The sequence below is a fragment of the Oryzias melastigma genome, linkage group LG7, assembly GCF_002922805.2.
Source record: "Oryzias melastigma strain HK-1 linkage group LG7, ASM292280v2, whole genome shotgun sequence".
NCBI lineage: Eukaryota > Metazoa > Chordata > Actinopteri > Beloniformes > Adrianichthyidae > Oryzias > Oryzias melastigma.
In genome coordinates this window covers 29,779,027-29,803,243 of record NC_050518.1, presented here as the reverse complement: position 1 = coordinate 29,803,243, position 24,217 = coordinate 29,779,027, and the positions used below count along the sequence as shown (strand labels likewise).

General features: G+C 37.1%; 1 protein-coding gene across 1 annotated transcript in view; it reads left to right on the top strand.

The window, feature by feature from the left end:
• The window catches only part of LOC112158603 (kelch domain-containing protein 8B), a 200,920-nt gene that overhangs the window by 121,503 nt on the left and 55,200 nt on the right, over positions 1–24,217 (top strand). The window contains exon 3 of the mRNA XM_024292026.2: positions 14,136–14,300. Coding sequence (XP_024147794.1) covers positions 14,136–14,300 — 165 coding nt within the window. The remainder of the gene's footprint in view (positions 1–14,135; positions 14,301–24,217) is intronic.

Genomic DNA, 24,217 nt, shown 5'->3' with positions numbered 1-24,217 from the left:
TTCCGTACAGTCAAATGTAAAGATATGTATAAAATATTTCTAAAACTGATTTTGACTCTAGAACAGGGGTCAACCCTCAACACATTCAGGTCCATCTCTTACTGACCACATCTTAATAAGAGCCACAAAGTCTTTACTTCACCCTTCAGAAAACAAGACACTGATTTGTATTTATCTTATTGTTACCATTATGATAAATATAAATGTTTTTTTTGGCATAAGAAAAACATAAAAATCTAGAGAAATTAGCCTGTTTTTCAAAAAATATTTAATAGTTTTTTTATCTTTTGGCAAAGGGGGGAAACGACTTCCTTTCAAAATAAGATACCCTGTACTATAGGATCATCTAAATGCAGGAAATGTTGTAATGTATTGTCAGCAGTTATGGGGGGGTTTAAATTTTGCTGGTTAAGTTGATGCATTTTAATCAGCAATTTGCAAATCAGAACAAACTCAGCTAAATGACCCTTACTGTATTTTTGGGACCATGAGGTGGGAGACTTGAGGCACCTAATGATTCAGTTACGATTCAGTAGGCAACAAACAATTATCAGTGCATCCCAGATCTGCATTTTTCTTTTTTTTTAGGAATGTTTCTCTTTACTACAAGACACTAGACCAATATTTCTCACTTTTCTCCACCCAAGTGCATTTTTAGGTAAACACCAGATCAGTTTTAGTAAGAAAATAAAAATTCTGACATGAAAAATATTTTGTTTGATAATCAAAAAATCTTTCACAGCATCAAAAGGGAAAATGTTCCCTGAACTCAACAACCTTAAATAAGATAAAGTTATGTTTTATCATCAGACCAGCTTTATTAAAATGCTCTTTGACTCTTTAACACCGTGTGACTTTTATCCATTGACCCTCAACACTATGAAACCAAAATGCTTCCAAACAGTCACTTTAAGTGAAGTCAGAGCTGGTCGGATGATGACATCTGGAAGGTCTGCCACGTCAGAGTGAAAAACGCTTCGTGTTTAGATCTGCTTCTAACTTTTACTTTAAATCATATGAATTTTTCAATTATTTAAAATTCATAAACCAATTTAGAGTCCTTTATGGATCATAATCGATAATAATTATTTTTTTTCCTACGACTAGGGTGCTCTGAAAATCCTTGAATTTGTCAACTATGTACAATCAGCCTTAATCTTGCTCACATTTAGGTTGTGCTGACTGATCTTCAAGTGATTTTCTGTACTAAACAGCATTTTAAAATCTGTCAAAATGTTTTGGTATAACTATGTCAAACTATGACGCTGCACCACTTGATGTTGTTGTTGGAGCATTATGGGTAATGTAGTCAGAAGCCGGATTTCCTTCAATTGTTTGTGAATGGGTTGAATAAAGTTGGACTGATCTGATTCTTTTGTTTTGCTTGATGAACATGAAAAATGTTACTTTTTAAAACAAAAAACATTTTTCTTCTTTAAGAGCCTCAGTAGAGGGGTAAAAGATAAATATTGAGGTAAAAAGCAGGATAGAGGGGTAAGAGAGCCACATGTGCCTCCGGAGCCTTAAGTTGCAGAACCCGGCTCTAAACATTAAACTAAATAAGAAAACTTTTCCTCCTTTTAATTTTACTCTTCACATCTACAATGGTCCCATTGATTTGTGTTTGAAAAGCAGGAATATTTTTTCACCAAATGATGGGTTTCATGACAGTCATCATGAATTGTTGTAAATTCATTTAGAGTTTGAGTCGGACAAAGATTACAATCATATTTAAAAAAAAGTGCATTATTTTTATATTTATTACACTTTTTCTACACTTTTTTTTACTTTTAAGTTTGTTTTGCTAAACAACCATTATTAAAACAACCTTTTTTTCTACCCTTCTTAACAGCAGAGGTTCTTTTTTTCACAATTTGCTTGAATCTGTGACACTCAGTAATGTGGAACACCATATTTTATCGTTTCCCTGTGTTTGGCTCACCTGACCGTATTAGAGGCTGATCCAAAGAGTCCTGGACACAACGGCATCCATATGCTCACAAAATAAAATGTTTATGATGCCGACATCCTATGTGCGTAATGATCTGGAACGTGTGGTCGTTTCAGCCTCCTGTTCTTGTCGATTGGCTAAAAAAAATAAATAAATAAAAACAGTTTGTCATTGGGCTGAAAGGTTTTATTTTTTAAAATAATCAACCATCAGAAGGCGTTTTAGTTGCTGACCTTTCAGTTTGATTTACTCATTCTTTCACATTGTTCCTCTGTAATCATCTCACAATGAGGTCTATAACTCCTCCAGCATTACTGCAGATTCTCTGATGTCTTCTTGAACTGGAGGATTCATGAGACAGCTTCACACCTGCTGCCCCCCCAGCAGCTGCTGAGCCACCGGGACAGAGATTCAACGTAATTACGGTTTCCGCCGGCAGCCCCATGGCTCATTAAGCTTCATTCTTCTCACGTGATGCAGACGTCCTTTCTCCACTTGAAGGGTTGATGTAGGAGATGACACTCACAGAATTCAAAATGCTTAAAAAAATGAAATGACCTCAAAAGTTAAAAAGTTTTTTAGAAACATTTTTAGTGATAATTATTTTGCATTTTTGACATGAGGATGTTCCTTTCATGATACTTTCAGAAGTTTTTATGTTTTAAAAACGGTCTTCTTATGCCCATGTAAAATATTTACTAAAAACTTCGCATCCCAAAAAGCTTTGTGCTCTTTGACTTCACTTTTAGTAAAAAAAAAAGTGTCACAAAATGTTGATCATGTGCTTTTAATCTGCAATTTAGGCTTTTGTTTGTAAACTTTTTGAAACTATTCTAAATTACATCTTAATTTTACAGAGTTATTGCCACTTTTTAAACATACTGATTCATTGTAACAATGCAAACAACATGAACGAAAGAAAAAAAAAAAAGATGTTTTTTAAACTCTTTGATAAAACCAAAAAAAATTGCAAAATAATGTTTAATTAGATCAGGAGTGTCAAGCTCAATTGCACAGGAGGCCAAAATCCAAAACACTCAATTGATCGTGGGCCGAACAGGACACTTATTGAACACATACAAAAACAAAATTCTTTAAACTTTTAAAGCGTAACTTTTTAACATAAATATGAATAAAAACAAACAGGAATAATCTTACAGAATAAATCAAAGTTGGGATATTACAAGATAACATTGGACAATTAATAATAACATAATACCCTTATCTGGGGGGCCGGATCCGGTCCCCAGCCTTGATTTTGTTACGTGATATAGACAGTTTAAGTTATATATTGGGTGATTTGGTAAGTTTTTGCTCACAATAATATTAGTTTAAGATGCAAAAATATTGAAATATGTGTCCAGGGAAAAACACCACTGTTTCCAATTAGATCCACACATTTTTAATACGGTGCAGCTGTAATATAAATAATATTAACTAGTTTTGAATTCTTTCAAGTCAGCTAGAAGTCAGTTAAAAAATTAACAAACAACATAAAGTTTTAAAAACTAGCGAAACATTTTCCTTCCAAAACTGTTTTTGAGATTTTTGTAAGCTTAGCGATTTTCCAGCTACATGCTAGCTGTTTTGGCTAACTTAAGGTTTTTTTTTTTTTGTTTTTTTTTGTTTTATTTTAGCTGGCTATCAGCTTCAGCATTTTTAGCTATCAATTTCAGCATCTTCAGCTATCAGCACTAGCTTACAGCATTCACACTAGCATTATTACAGGTAATGCTTTATGTCTAGTTCATAAATATGTTAAAAATTGATGGTTATAAAAATGTAGTTTTAGTGTTCAGTAAATGTTTATCTTGTTGACCTAAGGTGCTTTTTGGATTTTTGACCTCTGTGCAATTGAGTTTGACACTCCTGGACAAATCATATACAATTGTTTTTTGTAGGAAAGTTTTGAATATTCTTACAAGGTAGGTGTCCTGAAAATGTTTGTATCAAATATGATACAGATACTTTTATATGGTTAGGGAGTAACAGAAAACATGACAACGCTCTTTTTGAAATTCCTCAGCTCATCTTTATTATACTTTGTTTTAGTCAATTCAATGTGTTTTCCTTTGTTTTTAATATTTTACAACTATCTAATTTATTTTTTAAACAGCATTTTTTAATCTGCTTCTGATTCATGGTTACTTGAAAAATAGAAAAAAAAAAAACTCAGAAATGCAATTTTGAGCTTAATTTTCTTTATGTCTTCCATAATCAGAAAAATGCAACAAGACCATGTTAAAAACACCAAAACCATTTTTTTTTAAATTAAAGTGTGTGTTTGATGTCAGCCCCAGTATTTAAAACGGTGTCAGTTCCTGACCTCTGAAGGGACAGCTGACCCTGTTGCTGGCGATCCTCATCCGTCTGTGTCTGAGGAAATGGACTCGGCTGCTGTGCAGCTGCATGAAGACGCCTGAAGCTGCAGAGGTCTCACTAATGTCCACGCTAGCTTTCTAAAATCAGTCTGCTGAGCTTGCTGCTTTTCTTTCCACCTCTAAAACCAGGCACTTTAACGCACTTTGATTATCCGGTCTCCAGGCAAAGCCTTTGACAGGACCATTGATTCACTCTCACCTGCAGTTTTTGATGTCTCCACTGTACCGTTCCCATCGACTGCTCTGCGGTTGAAACCTGCAGGCCTCCAGCATCGTCTGATTTCATACAATTTCCTCCCTGACCTGTTATTGAGAGAAAAATTGGCTTCATCTTTGAGCAAACAGTGAAACCAGCCACAGATATTCCCTCATGTTCCCCCACCAGTTTGCCCCTCTTCATCATGAGGGTCATATCTATTTGAGGGAACAGAACCAAACCCAAACACTTCATCTATTTTGGGCTGCAGAGGCGACGTTGAGGCAGCTGGGCTGTCACGGCCAAAAAATCCCCTCTGGAGAGAAAAACCTGAGTCAGTCATAAATCTACAGGAAAAGGAAACTCTTCGATTGTACGCTTTGGAAAAGAAAGAAAGAAATCACTACTTTGACATTCATTCTGTACCTGTAACACTGTGTGCTTCGACAAAGGGAGTCCTCTTTTCGCTGTAAATGACTGGAGGTGTAAAGGTTATTGATTTGATATTGATGGGTGTTCAGTAGGCCCAACAGAGTGCCCTTTAGAGGTGGCGGTGGGAGGTCGAGTACGCAGTGTCATTGCAGCAATAACAGGTGAACATGACCATTTTGGTATACCTGTAACAACACAAGGGTCAGAAAGTAAATAAATATTTATAATGATTTAGTGGGAACATAATCTATAAAAACAGTGGTGTAAAAAAACAACATGAATACAACTTTTTGCTTTATTTTCAAATAGAATTTGAAGGAATAACTTTCTTCCAAGTATAAGTATTCTTCTTTGTCACATTTGATGATCTATTTTATTCTAAATAATTTTACAACAGTGAATTTTTGACTCAAATGTAACAGAAAAAGCAGCACAACAAATATATATATACACACACACAGATGCAGACAGAATGACAACATTAATTCAAATTTCTCTTTTTTTTCTAGAAACAAGCATCTATTGCTAACCATAAACACACATAAATGTGCTTATTGAAATAAATTAAAGTTAATATAAATTAAATAATGGTTTTACAATACGAAGATGACTAGATTTGTAAAAAGTTTTTCTCCGCATTTGACCCATCCCCTGGGGGAGCGGTGGGCTGCAGACACAGGCGCGCACACATACTTCCATTCTCAGGGCGGACACTCGGATAGTGCATGGCGCTCTGCCAGCATCAGTATGTGAATGTGTGCATGGATGAATGGATGGGACTTCCCAGTGTTTTTTTTAATTACAATTACGCAGTTTTTAGCCAAAAAAAAGAAACTGTGTTGTTTTGCGTAAGTAACCCTGCATTAATTCCCCAGCATTCCTTTGTTTACACTCACTCCCACTAGCTTACAGCCCCTCACATTCCCAACCTAACATTATCAGTGCAATAAAAATGATGAGCAATATTAGAGCTATCCAGCTGTACAGTTTAGAGCCAGAATCCAGCTCATAGGAGGAAAATGAAGACGTTCATGGATCTATTTGTCTGTGAGTGGACGCTTCAGAATTGGAGCGGAACAGAGACTTTGGTCCTCCCATTACAGATGCTGCTCCACAAACCTTTTTCAAACTGCAGGTTTTTATCTGGTTCTGATCCATCATAGTTTGAATAAATATTTACTCACAAGCGCAGTTTTAGTTGTAGATTATTTCACACATTTCCAACATTATGAAAAAAATGGGACAAGAATATGCAAAAAAAAAACACATGAAAAACACAAAAAGTGGATCTTTAAAGAGACTGCTAAATGAAAAGCCTAAACTTAATAAAAACAAAAAAGTAATAATCATTTTGCCTTTAAAAATAAGTTTTTACTGTCAGAATTGTATTCTATGACAAGGACCCCTTGTTATTTTTTTACAAATCAGAAACAACTTCTTGAATACACAACTCTGTTTTATTGAATCTTTATCTTTTGTAAAATCTCTAAAGATTTTTTTTTTTTTGGAAAACAAAAAAAAAAAAAAAAAAAAAAGAAACGTCAACTTTAGCCGCATATAGAGCGATCTGTGAAAATATTGTGTGACATTAAACCAGTCTGTGGCCTTAAAGAGGTTGGGGACCACTGATTCAGAGGACAACCAAAGAAGATAGTAGGCTGATGGAGTTTGTGGAGAGAAAAGAAGTTCACAGGAAATGATCCATAAGATTGGGTTAAATGGAGGTGGATCATTTGCAGTGCCTTCCTGAAGAGAAAGGTTCATGTATATTCTGTTGGAATGAAGCCACAGTTATTCTATGGAGTGTTTATTTTATTTAATTTTAACAGTTAAAGGATCACTGAGTTAATGTTTATTTTTTTTCCTAAAGGTCATCCTTACCAGACCCACTCAAAGGAAATGTGTGTTTTTGATGTTTCTAACATGTTCTTGTGGCATTTTTCTGATGATGAAGAACAAATTTTTAGCTTAAATTTGCATTTCTGAACTCTTCTTTATTCATATTGTGGTGTATCGGGAGCAGACCATAAAATGCTGGTGGAAAAGAGGCACTTTTGTGATGTAAAGTCTGCAAATATTAGTTCACAAGCCCCCCGCTCCCCTCCATTCTGGTGACTCCACTTGCAGACAAATAGATCCAGAAATGTCCTTGTTTTCCTCTAAGCTGGAATCTGGATCAAAACTGTACGGCTGGATAGCTCCAATGTCCAAAACAGGTCACGAGTCAAACAGGATAAACATTTATTCAACACTAAAACTGCATTTTTAAAACTTTAAAACTACGGTATAACTTTTTAACATAATTATGAACTAGATAGATAGAATAGTTTATTTCAAACATGCAAAAAAAAGAGAGAGAAAAAAAAGATAAAAATATACAGAGCATAATATATAGCGTTACCTGTGATAATGCTAGTGTGAATACTGTAAGTTGAATTTGGCCGCTGAACATTAATGCTGATAGCTGAAGATGCTGAAATTGATAGCTGAAAACGCTAAAGCTGACAGCCAGCTAAAATATTAACTAAATGCTAAATTAGCCTAGGAAAAAAACCCTAGATAAGCGTGTAGCTGAAAAAATAGCTAAACCTCAAAATAGCCTAAAAAACTGAAAAAGGTCCAAATTAGCCAAACGGCTAGCATGTAGCTGAAATAATCTCCATAATAGCCAAAAACTTATCTAAAAAGCTAGCCGAATGTCAATTTTTAAAACTTTAAAACTGTAACTTTGTAACTTAGTTATGAATAATAAAAAGGCAGGAATATTATTCCGGAATAGATTAACTTAAACCTTAAATAACTTTCAATGTTTTACTCTCTGTAAAAATATATTTTGTCAAAGTTATACAAGTTAGAAATAAACACAAGATAACATCGGGGCATTAATAACAATACGATAAAATAAAACCTGGAGGGCCGTATATAATTACCCGGAGGGCCGGATCCGGCCCCCGGGCCTTGACTCTGACACACGTGATGTAAATGGATGGATGTCAGGAAGCAGGGGTGGGCTTACTCTGTGCCAACTGTTCCACCAACAACTCAGAGGTGAAAAGGATAAAGTTTTTGGCTAAAGTGGATGTAGACAAAAGATAACTGCTGTTTCTTTGTCTTTTTTACAAAAGATCAAAAGATGTTAGAAGTGGAACTTCAACTTTATTTTTCTCTAAATGGAGGAAAACGCTGAGAAAGCTTCTCTGTTGAAAGTAAAAAGCAGAAAAATTCCCCCAAACTGAAGCTTTATAAAAAAAGGATGCAGCAGCTTTTCCAGTAAAATGTGTTCCTCCCAGCAGATTTATTGCATATTAAAAGGTTTTAAAATATCCTCCTGAGCCGCCGCCTTCAGGCTCTTCTTTGCTTGCCCTCTTTCTTCCGACTTTGTTGTCGTCTTTTCCCGCTTCGAGTGTCTTTAATCCAGACTGAGGCGGGAGCAGGCAGCCTCTAAAAATAGTGGAACAGCTGGAGTGATTTATCTGCTCCGTTCGAGTCGGTAAACCTGTGTGAGTGGAGGAGAGGAGTCCAACAGGTTATCACAAACCACTGTTTTTTCCTTTGAGGTAGGATTTTGAAATCCTTAGAAAATAGAAGCAGAATCCATTTACGGAGTGACAGATTTGGACCCCCCCACCTTCAGACATTTGTGTTTTTTGAGCTTCATTCTGAGCAGTTGAAGGTGACGAGAGGGAAAGGCAGGTGCCTTTGTTTCTCAGACTTTACAACAAATCTGTGCTTGACTTGAAAAGTCTGACCCAAATCCACACAGCTGTACAGTGAGCAAATATGTGACAGTGAAACAGGAAGAGGAAGGCGGAGGGGTCGAATGGATTAGCACCAATAAAAAAAAAGAAGAGATGAGAGGGAATGGGATAAAAGGATGAAATGAAAGGCAAGAGAAGAAAGGAAAGAGAGAGGGGATGCATGGCTGGAGCTGTCGACTGTATCAAATGGGAGAAAAAAGATGAAAAAAGCTGTGAGAAAAACAAAAACGTGAAGAGATGATTACAGACAAGCAGCAGAATATCAATGAGACATCAACAGCGTTTGCTGAAGGATGTTTTCCTGCCATTTTCTTCAACCTGGATGTTAACCGCGGCTTATTTCTGACCTGAATGCGCCCCGACCCCCCGGCGTTTCTTAATGATTTCACTGCAGGGACGTACTCACAGGTCTGACTTTGAGTGCTGATGGATTTTATTCAGCAACCTGCCAAACAGACACTCCATAATAACACTGTAGATTACAGTATCGTTGCCATGGAGTCTCCTGGGGTGACAGGCACAGAACAGAGCACAGTTCCCCTAATTAGAGGAGAATGGGCTTGTTTGGATTACCTAATGTCATTCTGGAACCAGAATGCACCCACATCCCGATATAGCTCCAGAGAACAAGTCAGGCATGCATAATTTGATAGCATGACATGAGACGAGATCTTGAAAGCTGCTCTGATGTATTTCTACCAAAGGAATCTTAACACACGCCGCTTATTTTCAGTCACCTCTTCTGAGTGGGTGGGATTATCAGTCCTTAGGAGTCCCTCAGGGTTTGAGTCTAAGACCACTTCTATTTTAACCTTTCAGACTGATTTAAGGGAGCAATTTTTTAGCTTGAAAGTTTTATATATATATTTTTCATAATATACAGTAATGAAAAACATTTTTTTTTAATCAAATACTAACAAATCAGGTATTTGTAGAAACAATGAAACTGAGAATTTGGGAAAGTCCCAGTTTTTGCTTTATATTGTGGTTAAATTATGTATTTACTTGTATTGGTTTTTTTGTTTGTTTTATAATAATTCACTAGAATGACTACCTGTTTTATGTATAAGTATGGCTTAGTGTCAGTACATAACTTTTGACAAATACCAATACCACGACAACACCACATCATTTTGTTTGATAACGATTCTTATTAAAATCATAAAAATATCATTTTTAACAAGCCTAAATGGCACATTTTCTCAGAAATGTTACTTTTATTTGAAGTTGTAATATCTTCACAGAGTAATCTCTTAAACCATTGTACAAAGAAACAACCGACGAAGGAACAAAATGTTCTCAGCGTAACAGAAGTTGATAATCTGGTATATTTGAAGTTCTGTGAACCAGAACATCACCTGAATCGAGCATGCTGTGTTTACCAGCCCGCGGACAAAGACAAAATAATCCCCTCAGTAATTTGATTTTAAAAGAAAGTTGTTTCTCTTATTGTAAAAAGTTTTGAAAAAATAATCTTAAATTCGTTTATCAAGGCAATTTAGTCTGTGCTTAAAAATATGTAACTCTCTAGCTATCCCTATGAAACTTACTGATTCATGTCCATGGCTGAAAAACCTATTTTAATGTGTTACATTTAAATGTATTTAATTTAGTCCATGTGGACTGCCTTAGACCTTCTTAATCTGTAAGAAATTTGATGCACAGAAAATTTTGTTTAACTTAAATGATTGTAAAGAAAAAGCTGAGCCATCTTTGTGGTGGTAAATGTGTGTATTTCTCAGTATGAGTACAGTATTGTGGTTGGAAACTGTTAAGGCGTGTGGTACGTTCAAGAACACGCTCTACGCTGTTTTAGGAATACCATCCATGTGGTGGTGTTGAAGGTGCTTATGTCGACTCGTGTTCAAGCAGCTGCTTTCAATGAAAAGTTTATGCAATGAGCACAAACCTGGAATTTGAACTTCCGTGACCAGAACACTCGTGACTGCACATAGCTGTGCAAGTACGGTTACCGGCTACACATACAAATTGGGCATTAAAAATTCAACCGGTTGAACCTTTTCACGCTTAATCACTGTAACGCGGAACTTTGACCAATCAGGGACTCGGATGTGGTAGCTGTGTGTGGGTAGCGTTCGCTTTAAAACACAGAAGTACCAACCGTTGTAAACAGGATCTTAAAGCAGAAATTAGTAGTTGCATTTTGTGCCTGGTTGGATTAATATAACACCAAGATTGATATTTATAGGAACTGAGCTGTGAAAACAAAAAGTCTACAGCAAGGTTTGCATGCTTTAGGAAAATTTGATACTGCTTTGCTTCATGATAAATAACTTATGATAAATATGATTTTTTTAATGGAATAAAGCAAAAATGTAAAGGGAAACAGGGATTTTTCTAAAAATGTGAAATTGTTTTTTTTTATTTTACTTTTGACAGAAGTTTGTATGAAGTCCTTTCAAAATAAAAGACGCCATGTGCCAGACAGGATCACCCCAGTGGAGCCAATGCACTCCTTTGAAAGATTTCAAACAACCAAAGACAAAAATGACATTTTATCTTGTTATACCTCAGATCTGTGGTGACTCTTGTTTGAAATCTATTCATTCTGAGCAAAGTGTTGAGAAAACAAGGCCGTGTGACGTCAGCGGGGATTTAAAAACCTATTTCATCTTACTTCTAGATGCCCCTTAGCCATAAATGTATATACTTAGATAATCTAACTTTTTTTCAAATTACTATCATTTTATTTTTCTTCAACCAGCTGCAGGTTGCAAACCCCTGGTCTAGGGGATCTGGGGCAACAATTTTTTTAACAAAAACGCCAATAGAATATCTTAAAAAAAAACACATTTATTTACTAGAAAAAACAGACAATAACTGAAATGTGAGGCAAAAGCCTTCAGGGTGAACTAAAGGCCAAAATAACAAACAAGACCTCTCACCTATCTAATCACAGAATCTTACCTGTAAAATAAAAGGAAAAGAATGACAAACGCTAACCTCCCTAGACTGACAAAAACAGGAGAAAATATATGAAAGAAAATGGCCGTTCACCCCTACAGCTTCACTTTTAAATGTCAAACAACAAATGACAAACAAATGCTAAACTACACAAAGCGAGCCACGCCTTTTCAGCACCGCAACTGAAACTGATCAGAGACAGACAGACAAACAAAGGTCCACCAAACACACAGATGTCCCACTCTGATGCAAAATGAAAGCACTGAACAAAAAGAAAAACAAATCTAATGCAGCCACAACATATTGGACACAGACCCTCGAGGCCTGGTTTTGGACACCCATGTTTTATTCTAAAGTTTGGCTTTTTCAGTGTTGGAGTGACTAACTTGCTTAAGGAATGACCCCTGGTGTTTACTAGTTAAACTGTTAGTGTTATAAAGCCTTTCTTGAGTTTTATGAACTCAGAGCTTGTCATGATACCACTGATTTATGCTTTTATGCTTCCATCTAAGTTAAAATAACTAAGAATTAATGTATTCTTTAGAAAGATGAAATCAATGGCTTTTCATTTTGGGGCTTGTATAGGAAAACAACAATGTGTGTATAAATATATGGTGCATTCCCAAAACAAAACACAGTGAGTTTAATTTTCTGTTTGCTCCCGCCTGTCGTTAATCTTTGATTTATTGCTTCATAAAAGCTGACGTCCCCAAAAGAGCCTGTTCAAAAAGAATAATATTGTTTCAGAGTCAGCATACGAGCTCTCTTCTGGGTTTGGTTTTTCCTCTTCCCCCCGTTTATTCCCAGATAAGCAGACTCTGATGCTGAGGGAAAGAAATTGATTATTATGTTTTTTGCTCTGAAGAGGTTTAGAAAGTGTAAATGTTTAGAACAGTCCCAGTTTTTCTGCAACTGAGCATCTGCTTCAAGGAAATACATCACATTTTTTGGCTAAATTTCTCTACAGATATCTTACTTTGTTAAAATTTCAAATTTTATAAGTACATTTAGACCACAAAATGGAAAGCAAACAGTAATGATCTCTAATTTGAGAGATGCATCTTGAAAACTCACCGAGGAAACAGATCTGGAAATATAATTTAAAAAAAAGGTAAAAAGTGCAGGTAGAGAATTCAGGTTAACCTTTAAACCAGGTTTTTTTATCTAAATTGATGAGCCAAAATGAGTATGCAATAACCAAAACTTACAAACTCACTTTTTGAAATATTTCCATCCTCTTTTGCATATGTGTTTCTTTTATTTGGAGCCACTCAAGTGACACAAAATAAAAATAAAAAAGAGAAAAGTTATTATATTTCTGTAAATCAGATACAAACACAAATCGATCAGTCAACCTGTTTTATCGTTTTCTCTGTCTTTGAGATTTTGGCTTTCTGGGACCAGAGGGATCTAACTACCCTAACCTTCCTCAAGAAAAGTAGCTTTGTTTACAAAGCACAAGGCATGATGGGGTCGTGACGTGATTATCTGATGTGCCTCTATGACCTCTACCAATCGATGATTATGGGATGCATAATGCATATCTATGGTGTAAATGTCAAAATAGCCACGATTTAGACTTCTAACAGACGGTGGGTCACTTCTACATAGAGGTTGTTCAGTCCTTTTTGCATTCAACATGTGACCTCCCTCACCAACCAGACATTAGTATTCTGTTCTGCTCTCAGAAATGGAGGCAAACTTGAATTCTTTTCCGCTGCGTCTGCATGTTCCCTCCCCTAAAAGCATGTGACTCCCGGGTGTGAACCTGCCCGTTCTGGGAGCGCTCCTTCTGCACCATTTACTTTATGTACACCAGAAAAATTGAATTTGCTCCGTCATAACTGGCTGCGTTCAGAAGGACAGCTTTATTATTGCTTTCTCCTTCACAGTTTAACTCACAGCTCTGAGGATCCGTCATCTGTCTCTGTGAGTGTGATGCTCCCCCCACTCACCTCTGTCCCTTCTCTCAGTCTTGTTCTTTTCTCACTCTCAGCAGTTTTTTTTTTTTTTATTCCCGTTGCAGCTTTCAAAGTGAAAATCGGTTCTTAATCTAATCTAAACCTTCTGCTCTCTTTCTCTGTTCTTTTTCCTTTTTAACCCCGTTTGCTCCTCTTTGTTCCCTCCTGCAGCTTTTCTTCAGAAGCTGGATGTTTGCCGACTCAGCAGTTCTGTTGGGCTTCTCCCTGTGTTCTAATGACGCTGCAGCTGTTTGGGATGTTTTCTGTGCCCTTGTGAAAACCTCATTCAGGGAACTTTCCTGGACGTGGGTCATAAATATTGCAGATAGGTTTGATGGCTGCAGGGGGGGGTTAGGAAGTAAGACAGGGCGGGACCAAAGGAGTGCATTACCTGATGAAGCCGCTCGCAGGTGTTTAAGTGACTCAGCCCATATGATTTATTAATGATTCTGAGAGCAAAGTTGTTCGTCACGCTGCAAGAGGAGAGAAACTTTTAGTGACTTTTCTGTTGTTTTTCTTTTCTGTTTGCAGATGGGAAGGTGTATGCGTTGGGGGGAATGGGAGCCGACACGGCCCCCCAGGCCCTGGTCAGGCTTTACGATGCAGAGAAGGACCAATGGCAGCCGCTTGCCTCCATGCCCACCCCCCGATACGGAGCCACGCCCTTCTTGATAGGAAACCGAATCTACCTGCTGGGTAAGGCCTCAGCTTCTGCTTTTTGAGTCAGAAATATCTGAATTTAGAAGTTATTGGGCAACAGTTATAAACTGATTTTTAGCGGGCAAAATATTCTCTTTGTGTGTAACTTTGGATTTGTGCGTGCGTAATTCTTGATTTGTAACTCATATGATACATTTTGTGCATAAGTACAAAAATTACAAAATAAAAAAAAAATACAAAACACAGTTTATACATGCAGAAATTAAATGAAATCAGTTTGAAACTAGCTATACGCACAAATATTTAAAAATTAGGCATGATTCGCAGACACAAAACTACATTTAGGTCCTTCTAAACACCCACAGAGCAGTGAGGGCTGAACTGAACAACCAAGCGGACCGCTCCAATCCGGGGCTGTTTAGAAGGGTCCGGCGCCGTCTGTTATCCCCGTGACGTGACTAGCGCTCGGGAAAGGCTGGTGCTGGAGGCGCTGTCAGGGGAAGGGAGGCAGAGAGGAAGCAGTCAGTTCTGGAAAATACTTTTATCTTTAAAGAGATAAGTATTTCAAAGATGCTTCTTTAGACTTTTTTATATTAATTATCAGGCATATCTGTTTAAGAAAGTGGGAAAATGTGAAGTTATCACCAGATGATATTCACAATCTAAGTTCAAAATGGCTGACAAGTAAACTCTGATGACCCAGCATTCTAGTAGAATTTAAACGCATCACTTACAGACGAATCTCCAGATTTGTACGTTACTGAGGTTTTGTGTGTGTGTAACAAGCAATTTGTGGGTAATTTTTTAAAATTTGTGTATGTAGTTAGTTTCAAGTTATTTAATTTGTGCATGTGTAAATTGTATCTTGTGTTTTTTTGATTTTTCATAATTTTCGTAGTTATGGACAAAATGTACTGTAAGCATTACGAATCAAGAATTGTGCACACACAAATTCAAAGTTACGCACAAATCAAGAATTGTGTGCATAAATTAAGAATTACTCACACACAAATCGGAGTTATAGTTATTTCTCTCCATAATATGACTGGAACAGATTGCCTTGAAATGTCCATAAAATGATTTATTTTAGGGAAAATGTGTAATGATGTGAATTCAAACTGTTACTTCCAGTACATTATATTTTAATTAATACTTTTTCAAATGAAACATTTTAGTATTTTACTAAAGAAAGTTCTTGTGGGGGACAAACTATATCCATAGTCTGAGTAAAACCCTTTTACATGAAAGCAAATGCACCTCAGGGCAGCGTGACAGTGTGGCTGATGTTTAGAATAATTAGAATATAATTATTTCATCTGTAAAAATGAGTCTTTGTTCCTCACATCCACCGACATGTTTGGCTGTTTTTGGCCTCTGCATTCTCCTGCTTTCTATTCCTCACTTAAAAGATTTTAGCAATTTAAGATTTATTTGAGCAAGATGTAAAGTTCTCTAAAGTTATAGCTTTACAAAAAAGTTTGGAAAAAATAATATGCATGAGAATTATTAATAATACATATTTCCAAATTAAAAACTTTCTGATTTATATTTATGGTACATGAAAACCTGAAACAGTGAGGATTTGAGACTTTTATTCAACCTTCTCTGTTCAGCACATTCAGACTTTTTCACAGCTTTAAAAGTGTTTGCAGCTTAACAACCAGAAGTGCTAAATTGTGTGAAAAAAAGAAAAAGGGGCTTTTAGATGCTGAATTCTGTTCCTCCTACTTGGTTTCATTCTTTCTTTGGTTAGAATTTCTAAAAATCACTGATTTGTTTTATTTATGCTCCAAACTGTAAATTCTGGGCCTTTTGTTTTATTGTTTTTACACTTGTCTAAGTAACAGGAGGAAATGTTTCAGTCGAACACAGTGATGATTATTAATTTCAGTATATGAAACCTTCAGTTACATGAGTTCCTGTTGACTGAATAATAAACATTGTTTTACAGTGGGGCAAAAAGTATTTAGTCAGCTACCAATTGTGCAAATTCTCCCACGTAAAAAGAAGAGAGGTCTGTGATGTCTTTCTCATGAGAGACAGAATGAGGAAAAAGTTCCAGAAAATCACACTGTCTGATTTTGAAAGAATATATTTAAGTATTGATGAAAAATAAGTATTTGGTCAAAAACAAAAGTTCACCTCAACACTTTGTTATAAACCTTTTGTTAACAATGACAGCAGTCAGATGTTTTCTGTAATTCTTTACAAGGTTTTCACAAACTTCATAAACTGGTATTTTGGTCCATTCCTCCATCAGATCTCCTCTAGAGCAGTGATGTTTTGGTCCATTCCTCCATCAGATCTCCTCTAGAGCAGTGATGTTTTGGTCCATTCCTCCATGTAGATCTCCTCTAGAGCAGTGATGTTTTGGTCCATTCCTCTATGTAGATCTCCTCTAGAGCAGTGATGTTTTGGTCCATTCCTCCATCAGATCTCCTCTAGAGCAGTGATGTTTTGGCCCATTCCTCCATGCAGATCTCCTCTACAGCAGTGATGTGTTGGTCAATTCCTCCATGTAGATCTCCTCTAGAGCAGTGATGTTTTGGGGCTGCTGCTGTCAGACTTTCAACTCCCTCCAAAGATTTTCTATGAGGTTGAGATCTGGAGACTGGCTCGGTCACTCCAGGACCTTGAAATGCTTCTTATGAAGCCACTCCTTCGTTACCGGGCAGTGTGTTTGGGATGGTTGTCATGCAGAAAGACCCAGATATATTTCATCTTCAATGCCCTTGATGGAAGGAAGTTTTCACTCTAAATCTGACCACAGATTCATTCTTTTCTTTACAAAAATCAGTCGTTCTGGTCCCTTGCTGAAAAACAGCCCCAAAGCATGATGCTTCCACCCCCGTGCTTTACTGTAGGTATGACGTTCTTTGGATGAAGCTCAGCATTCTTTCTCCTCCAAACAGTTCTTACCAAAAAGTTATTCTTTAGTTTCATCTGATCATAGGACATCCTCCCAATCCTCTTCCTCTTTTGCTCATCGTTCTTGTGATCATGTTGACCCCACAGGGGGAGATCTTAAGGGGAGCCCCAGCTGGATTAGGAAAGGTCTTCCATTTCCATTTTTTTTTTTTTAACTTGTCCTGTCCAACAGCTGAGCCAACAGATGTGGGCTGAGAGCTTCTTGTGTTGGGCAGATTTTACTGTCACAACAGGGATTTATTGAGGTCTTCCATTTCCTAATAACTGCTCCTACAGCTGATTTCTTCACACCAAGCTGTTCATCTAATGCAGATTTAGTCTTCCAGGCTGGTGCAGGTCAACAGTTTTGTTCCTGGTGTCCTTAGACAGCTCTTTGGTCTTGGTCACAGAGGAGTTTATAAAGTGTGACTTTTTGAGGTTGTGGACAGGAGTCTTTTCTATAGATAATCAGTTCAAACAGGGGTTATTAATACAGGTAACAAGTGGAGGACAGAGGAAGTTACAGGTCTGAGAACCAAAGATCTGGCTTGTTTGTAGGTGACCAAATATTTATTTTCCATCATAAAAAAATCAGATAATGTGATTTTCTGGATTTTTTTTCCCTCATTTTGTCTCCTGTAGTTGAGGTATACATGACGAAAATTACAGATCAAGTGGGAGAACTCACACGAGTTGGTGAAGTTGCAGAAGTTGGTGGCTGACTAAAGACTTTTTTGCCCCATTTTATGTCATGAATTTGGTGATGTATCCGCTGGAGGGGTCAACACAAAGGGTTTTTGTTCTTGCTGGTTGTTTAATGAAGCTGCTGCAACAGATGCTGAACGTGCACACCAATGCATCTTTGAGTCTGCAAGGAAGTGAAAAAACGTCAGGATTTGTAGCACATAGGCGCACTCCTGTTTGAAAATCAGTTAAAAACATTTAAATGTCCAGAGGAAACATTGGTTGGCTGCAGAAACCAATAAAGCCTCAACCGCTGTTGCTGTTCTGACCTCAGTGGTGTATTTTTATTCAGCATTAGTTGATCTATTTCTTTGCTGAAACCATCTCTATAATAGATGAAAGCAAAACCGTGACCCTGCAAAGACTCTGAACAGCCAGACCAGCGGGCCGATTCATCTCAGTGTGGTTGGACCTAATGAAGCCCGGCAGGGGCCTGGTTCAGACACAACCGGGTTGTCTACTTGTGCCCCCACATTGTCACAACACACCGATCCGGCACATGTAACAGGAAATTCCTTTCAAGTTTTAACAGATTTGGGTGATGTTTTTAAAGAAACAATCACTTATTTGTTTGACTTTCAGTCTTGAGGTTCTGAAACAGCTCTGTTTGCTTTGTTCTGGTTCTGCTTATTTGTTCCTTTTTTACGAAGAAAATGAAAATACAGTTACATGTTCAATAGAACATAAGTCTTCATGACTGGAAAAGTGCAGTGAGAAGAATCAAATGCTTAGTTTCTACCTCCACATTAAAGCTTAAGACCCAAACTTGCACATTTGATGTTTTTAACATTTTATTGTCGCATTTTCTGATGATGGAGGACATGTATATAAAGAAAATTAAGGTCAAGATTGCATTTCTGCATATTAAATATCCAAATTGTTTTTTGAATCAGAAGTAGACAAAAAAATGCAGTTTGAGAAAAATCATATTTGTGACATAGAAAATACACTGGGGAGGTCACAAGCTTCCTGCTCTGCTTCATTCTGATACATCCACTTGCAGACACATAGATCCATGAACGTCTTTGTTTTCCTCTCTGAGCTGGAATCTCTAAACTTTACAGATAATAGCTCTAATATTGCTCGCCATTTTTCTATGTTAAGTTGGTGGTATGAGCATAGACCATAAAAAACAATGGACATAGCGAGGTGTCGACACCACCCATAAAAATTCCCTTACTTCTGGTCTCAAAGCCGTCACCTGACACGACCGCCACCATTTTGTAACTCGTTGACAGTGATTGGTCCAAGTCGCTCTTAGTCATGTTTTTAGGGTAACTACATTCACCAATCATGAGTGAGCTTGTTGAAAGTCCACACCCTTTCCATGGAAAGCAGATTAGAGAAATCTGTCAACCAAATGTTGGAGGCGGGGCCAGCTGGCATTACATGCTTATACTGAGGCCTTTGATTGGTCAGTTTATAACTTGAATAACTTGTGATGAAGAAAAAATATTTTAAAACAGTAAGATTAGCAAGAATATGTTAAGAAGAATGTATGACATCAAAAATGGTTAATGTGACAAATAAAATGACTGTCTATTTCTCAGTGGAAGTCTACAGGATTTTGACATCTTGGAACTAGCGGGTACTTCCTGTTTGGAACATGACTGGAGGGGTTGAGCTGTCCATTGTTTTTTTATGGTCTATGGGTAGAGGGGCTGTGAGCTATTGCAAAAAGCAGAGCTGTCAATAATGAAAAGAAGAAGGGGGCGGGGTTAACGGTACTGCCCACAACTCAAAAAGGAATTTCTCATGAACTGCCGCTGCTCTGCAGAAAATATGTCTTAGGCAGACATGAAATCCTGTCCACCTACATCCACCTTTGTTATAGGATGGATAACACGTCAATGTAAGGCTTGGGTCATCTGGACCCCATAAGATAGCACAAGAGTTCGGTAAAGATTGACTATGGATGTCTTGTGTACATCTGCTCTTTAACATGGAAGAGAAAACTCTCACGGTACCTTGACACTGGTCTCTGGAACATAGAGTACATTCAAGCGACCACTTTCAAGGAAGAATAAACATGCTGATATGTGGTGTTTTGAGCTTCCTTCAAAACTCTGGCGTTCATGCTAGGCTTAAAGTTGGGCTCAACCTTTGGACGTTATCTGAACTTTGACCAATCAGGGACTCTGCGTGAGTTCTTGAATGCGCTTTTAGCACACGTGTTCACATTAGACTGTCCTGGCCTGATTTATTTATGTATTTATTGGTCTATTTCTCAGGTACAGTGCACAGTAAATCCAGAGTGGCCGTGGTGCAGGGGTAGAGTGGTCGACTCCTGATTTAAAGATTGCGGGTTCAATTCCTGCCTTCCTCATCCTTGTGTCGAAGTGTCCTTGGGCAAGACATTGAACCCTAAATGGCCTCTGGTGGAAGGCTGGCGCCAGTGTTCTTCAGTGGAGCCACCACCAGTGTGTGAATAAGCCGGTGACTGTAAAGCGCTTTGGGCCTTCAGGGAAGGTAGAAAAGTTCTATATAAGTATAGGCCATAAAAGCATCGCAGCAATGTCCCAGAATTAGGGCAGAGGCTATTTTTTCATCTGTAGTCCCTGGACAGATGTTTAAAATGTCAACCTAAAACATCAAAACAACAAAAAAAACAAACAATGAAAATACACTGAAATACAGCGATAAAAATAAATCTATGAAGATACACATAAAAAAACGGACACTTTATAAAACATTAAAATTTACACAAAAATGTGGTAAAATGTTCAGTCAAAACAATGACATTTAGTGTTGACAAGTTTGCTGTATTTCAAGCCAGTCCTTATATTCTGACTTCTCTAACGCTGTGAGTTCCACTGCTGTGCAGCTGTTGTTGAAAAGGCGCTCTGACTTAAAGTTCTTCTCCGTCGAGGAACTATGCAGTGTCCATGAGTAGCCCCCCTTGTGTCAATCTTTAAGACCTTTTTTTGATAAACTGGTTTAGAGGAGGCGACAACAAACTGTGAATTATTTTATAGATTAGACAGAGGTTTGAATAAATGATGACATTTTCCCAACTCAACAGTTTACATATTTTGTAACTAGCACAGTGATGATTTCGCAGTGCTATATTTTAATCCAGTATTTTATCGTCTGTTTGTAAGGTAGGGCTGTGATGAGTATCCGGGTGCTCAGATACTTGTGATCTGCTCCCGCAAAATTCCAGCATGAATATTCGTGTTGTCCAAGATCGCTGATTCTCTATCTTTAAAAATATAATAGAGTAGAGTAAAATATTATCTGGGAACGATGCATTTATTGCTCTGAAATGCAGAATAATATTGGATTTTAAGTTTATGAACTAAAACAAAGCTGAACGAGCAGCGCTACTGTCACCAGAAGTAAACAAGTTTCCGGTTTTCAAAGTAAAACTAGCAAAAGTTTTTTTTTCTGTTCGAAAAATGAAACCGGAGCTCCACTCATTGATATAAACTCTGAACCAAAGGAATTAGCCTTAAAACCAGAGCTTTAGTTCTGTTTACATTATTTTGGTTATGGTAAATCTTCAACAGTTGATGAAACTCCAGCAGATTCTAAAGCTGAGAAACGCAGCCCCGCCCTGCGCTGCACAGCAGTGAAGTGCAGATGTAATCAACGGGAATTAACTGATTCTGCTGTAGGAAAAAAGAAAGACTTTTTTTATTCGAACTTATAGAACTTCAAAGATGGAAGAACTGTGAAGTACATTTTCAGGTTTTGTTGTTCATTTATCAAAGCAGCTGTGATTTTTTTATGCTTATGTTGTTTATGTTACTGCTGAACTTAACTAGAAGATTTACAAAAAATAAAATAAAATAAGAAAAAAAAACGCAATTTCTTTCCAACTAAGTCTTTGTTTTTATCAGTTATGTTCATTCTGATCTCCTGTTCTAAATAAAGGTGTAAATGAGAAGGATTTGTCACATGTCATTTTAGTTTTCATACATACAGTAGAAAAAGCATACACATAGCAACAAACATTATATTAAAAAGTAAGAATTATGGTTCGAATCGGATATCCGCCTGAGCAACAATCCACAGCCCTTTTGTAAAGTGACTCTATGGGTTTCAGAGTTTTCTTATCGGCTTCCAACCAGGTTGTAAGACAATATGTTATTTGAGAGAAAACAGGGTGTGCATGAACATTTAGCTGTCTGTAATAAGTGACCAGATTAATTTAAATGTATTAATTGGATTGTAGCGCATGAACTCACAGTTGAACAGGCTAGGTATGAAATGTCAAAGTGGAGCAAATCTGGTGTATCTTGCTCCAGGCTTTTGCTTCACAGCTCTATTCCGATATTTGATAGACTTGGTTTCATATACTTCCAATTGGGCACAAACCATAATTATGAATTTCTGATTGTTTTTAAAAGTCTTCCATCATCCATACCTTTCAGCACATTCAGGGAGAACGCATGTTTTAGTTAGAGGCAGAAACCAGACTTAAAAACCAGTGATGCCCAAACGTGGGAGTTTTGAACACAAAATGGTCAAACCAACAATCCGTCAGTAAACAAGATAAATGCAGATTTTATGATGATCACATGTCCCTCAAAGAACGACGTGGAGCTTCATCCATTCCAACGCTTTCTGCTGCAGCCAGAAGATCGTTTTGCTCCAAAATGCTTTTTCTTTTTAATGCCTCCCACACACTTGGACTCTGTCTTACTTTAGATATTGATTTTTTTTCTCGTTGTCCCGCCCACTCCAGCTGACCCTCGTCCTGCTTTTCTTTCACTCCTCCACATTCTCCTCTCCAAAATTTCGGTGTCATTGTCTTATCTGGTTGTCCTTTTACCCCCTTTTTTATTTCTGTCTTTTCCTCGTTTTTCATGTTTTCCAGTTGTTGAAGCATCAGAATAATAGCAGATGTACGAGCTCAAAGTGAGGCTAAAAAATCAAATAATCTTTGCTATGAACTGACCTTTAACCTTTAAGGATAGACATTTTATGGGATATTTTGGTAACACTTTTTTATAAATAAATAATTAGAGTAAGAAACAATTTTGTCAGAATGTAAAATATTCTTACACAGAAGAAAAAAATAACAAACTCTAATGTAGAACTTTAACACAGACTTAATTTGATCCTCTTACATCAGCAAATCCATACTGCAACTGGAAGACGGATCTTCTCCTCGGCCTACGTTCACATTTCTACAGCGATTCAGTCTGAACGTCCATGTTTTTCTTCTGCTGTGGAGCATAGTGTTGTTTACTGTTTGAATTATGATTAGGTTTTTACACCCTCGTTTAATCCCATATAAATGTGAACGATCCCACCTCGGCACATTAAAGCTCCGGTCACAGTACAGCTGCCACCGTGTGAGAGGGAGGCACCAATGAATCTTCAACATCAGCTGTCGTTTGATTTTTTTCATAAAACTGTCAATGTGGTCATGAATGTAGCAGCTCCCCGTGGTCCTCAGTGTGGGGAAAAGTGGCCCACCCGCAGCCAGATTGTTGTCCGGTCATCATTGGGCCTCTGGCTCATGTCAACAGCCCTGGTCGAGCGCCCGCGCTGCTACCGTACGATGTAGGACAGCAGCACAGTAGCGGGGTGGGGGGATTGGGTCTAGAAATTTGGGGACCTAGTAGACCCTCCTATCAGTCAATTATTACGCTGCTGCCTTTCTGCCACTGGAAACATTTAGTTAAAAGCCCCCCAAAAATGGCTTGGTTCTAAATATTTAATTGTAAGCTAAATATTTTTAAAACTAAATATATATATACATTTTGTAACTAAATTGTTATTAAATATTTAGCAAAAAAAAAAAAAAAAACGAAATATTTTGTTAAAAACTAGTTCCAACTTAAAAATACATAGTTACCTCAAAATTAAATTCAAGCTAAATATTTAATTTTAGGCTAACTATGTATTTTTAAATGAAATAATACAAACAAAATATATTTAAATTCATGAAAACATTTTTTAACTAAATATTTAAGCTTTGTAACAAAAAAAGTGAGTTAATAACTAAATATTTAGTTAGAAAACCTAAATATTTTGTTTGAAATAAACATTTAGCTTAAAATTAAATATTCAACTTGCTAACTAAGTAATTAGTTAGTAAATGTAACATTTGTAAATACATTCATTTAAAAGGTGAAAATATCCATATGAAAAACAAGACATTTTTTTCTCTCCTAAAACACACTATATATCCAAAAATATTGATTTTAAAATGTAACCTTGCAGATTTACAAACGGCACCCCATAGCGTCTCACCTTCTTCACCCTCACTTACCCTTATGTGTCATGAGTGTTCACGTGACACCCACAACATGCCCGTAAATAATAAAAAGTGCATGAGCATTCTTTTC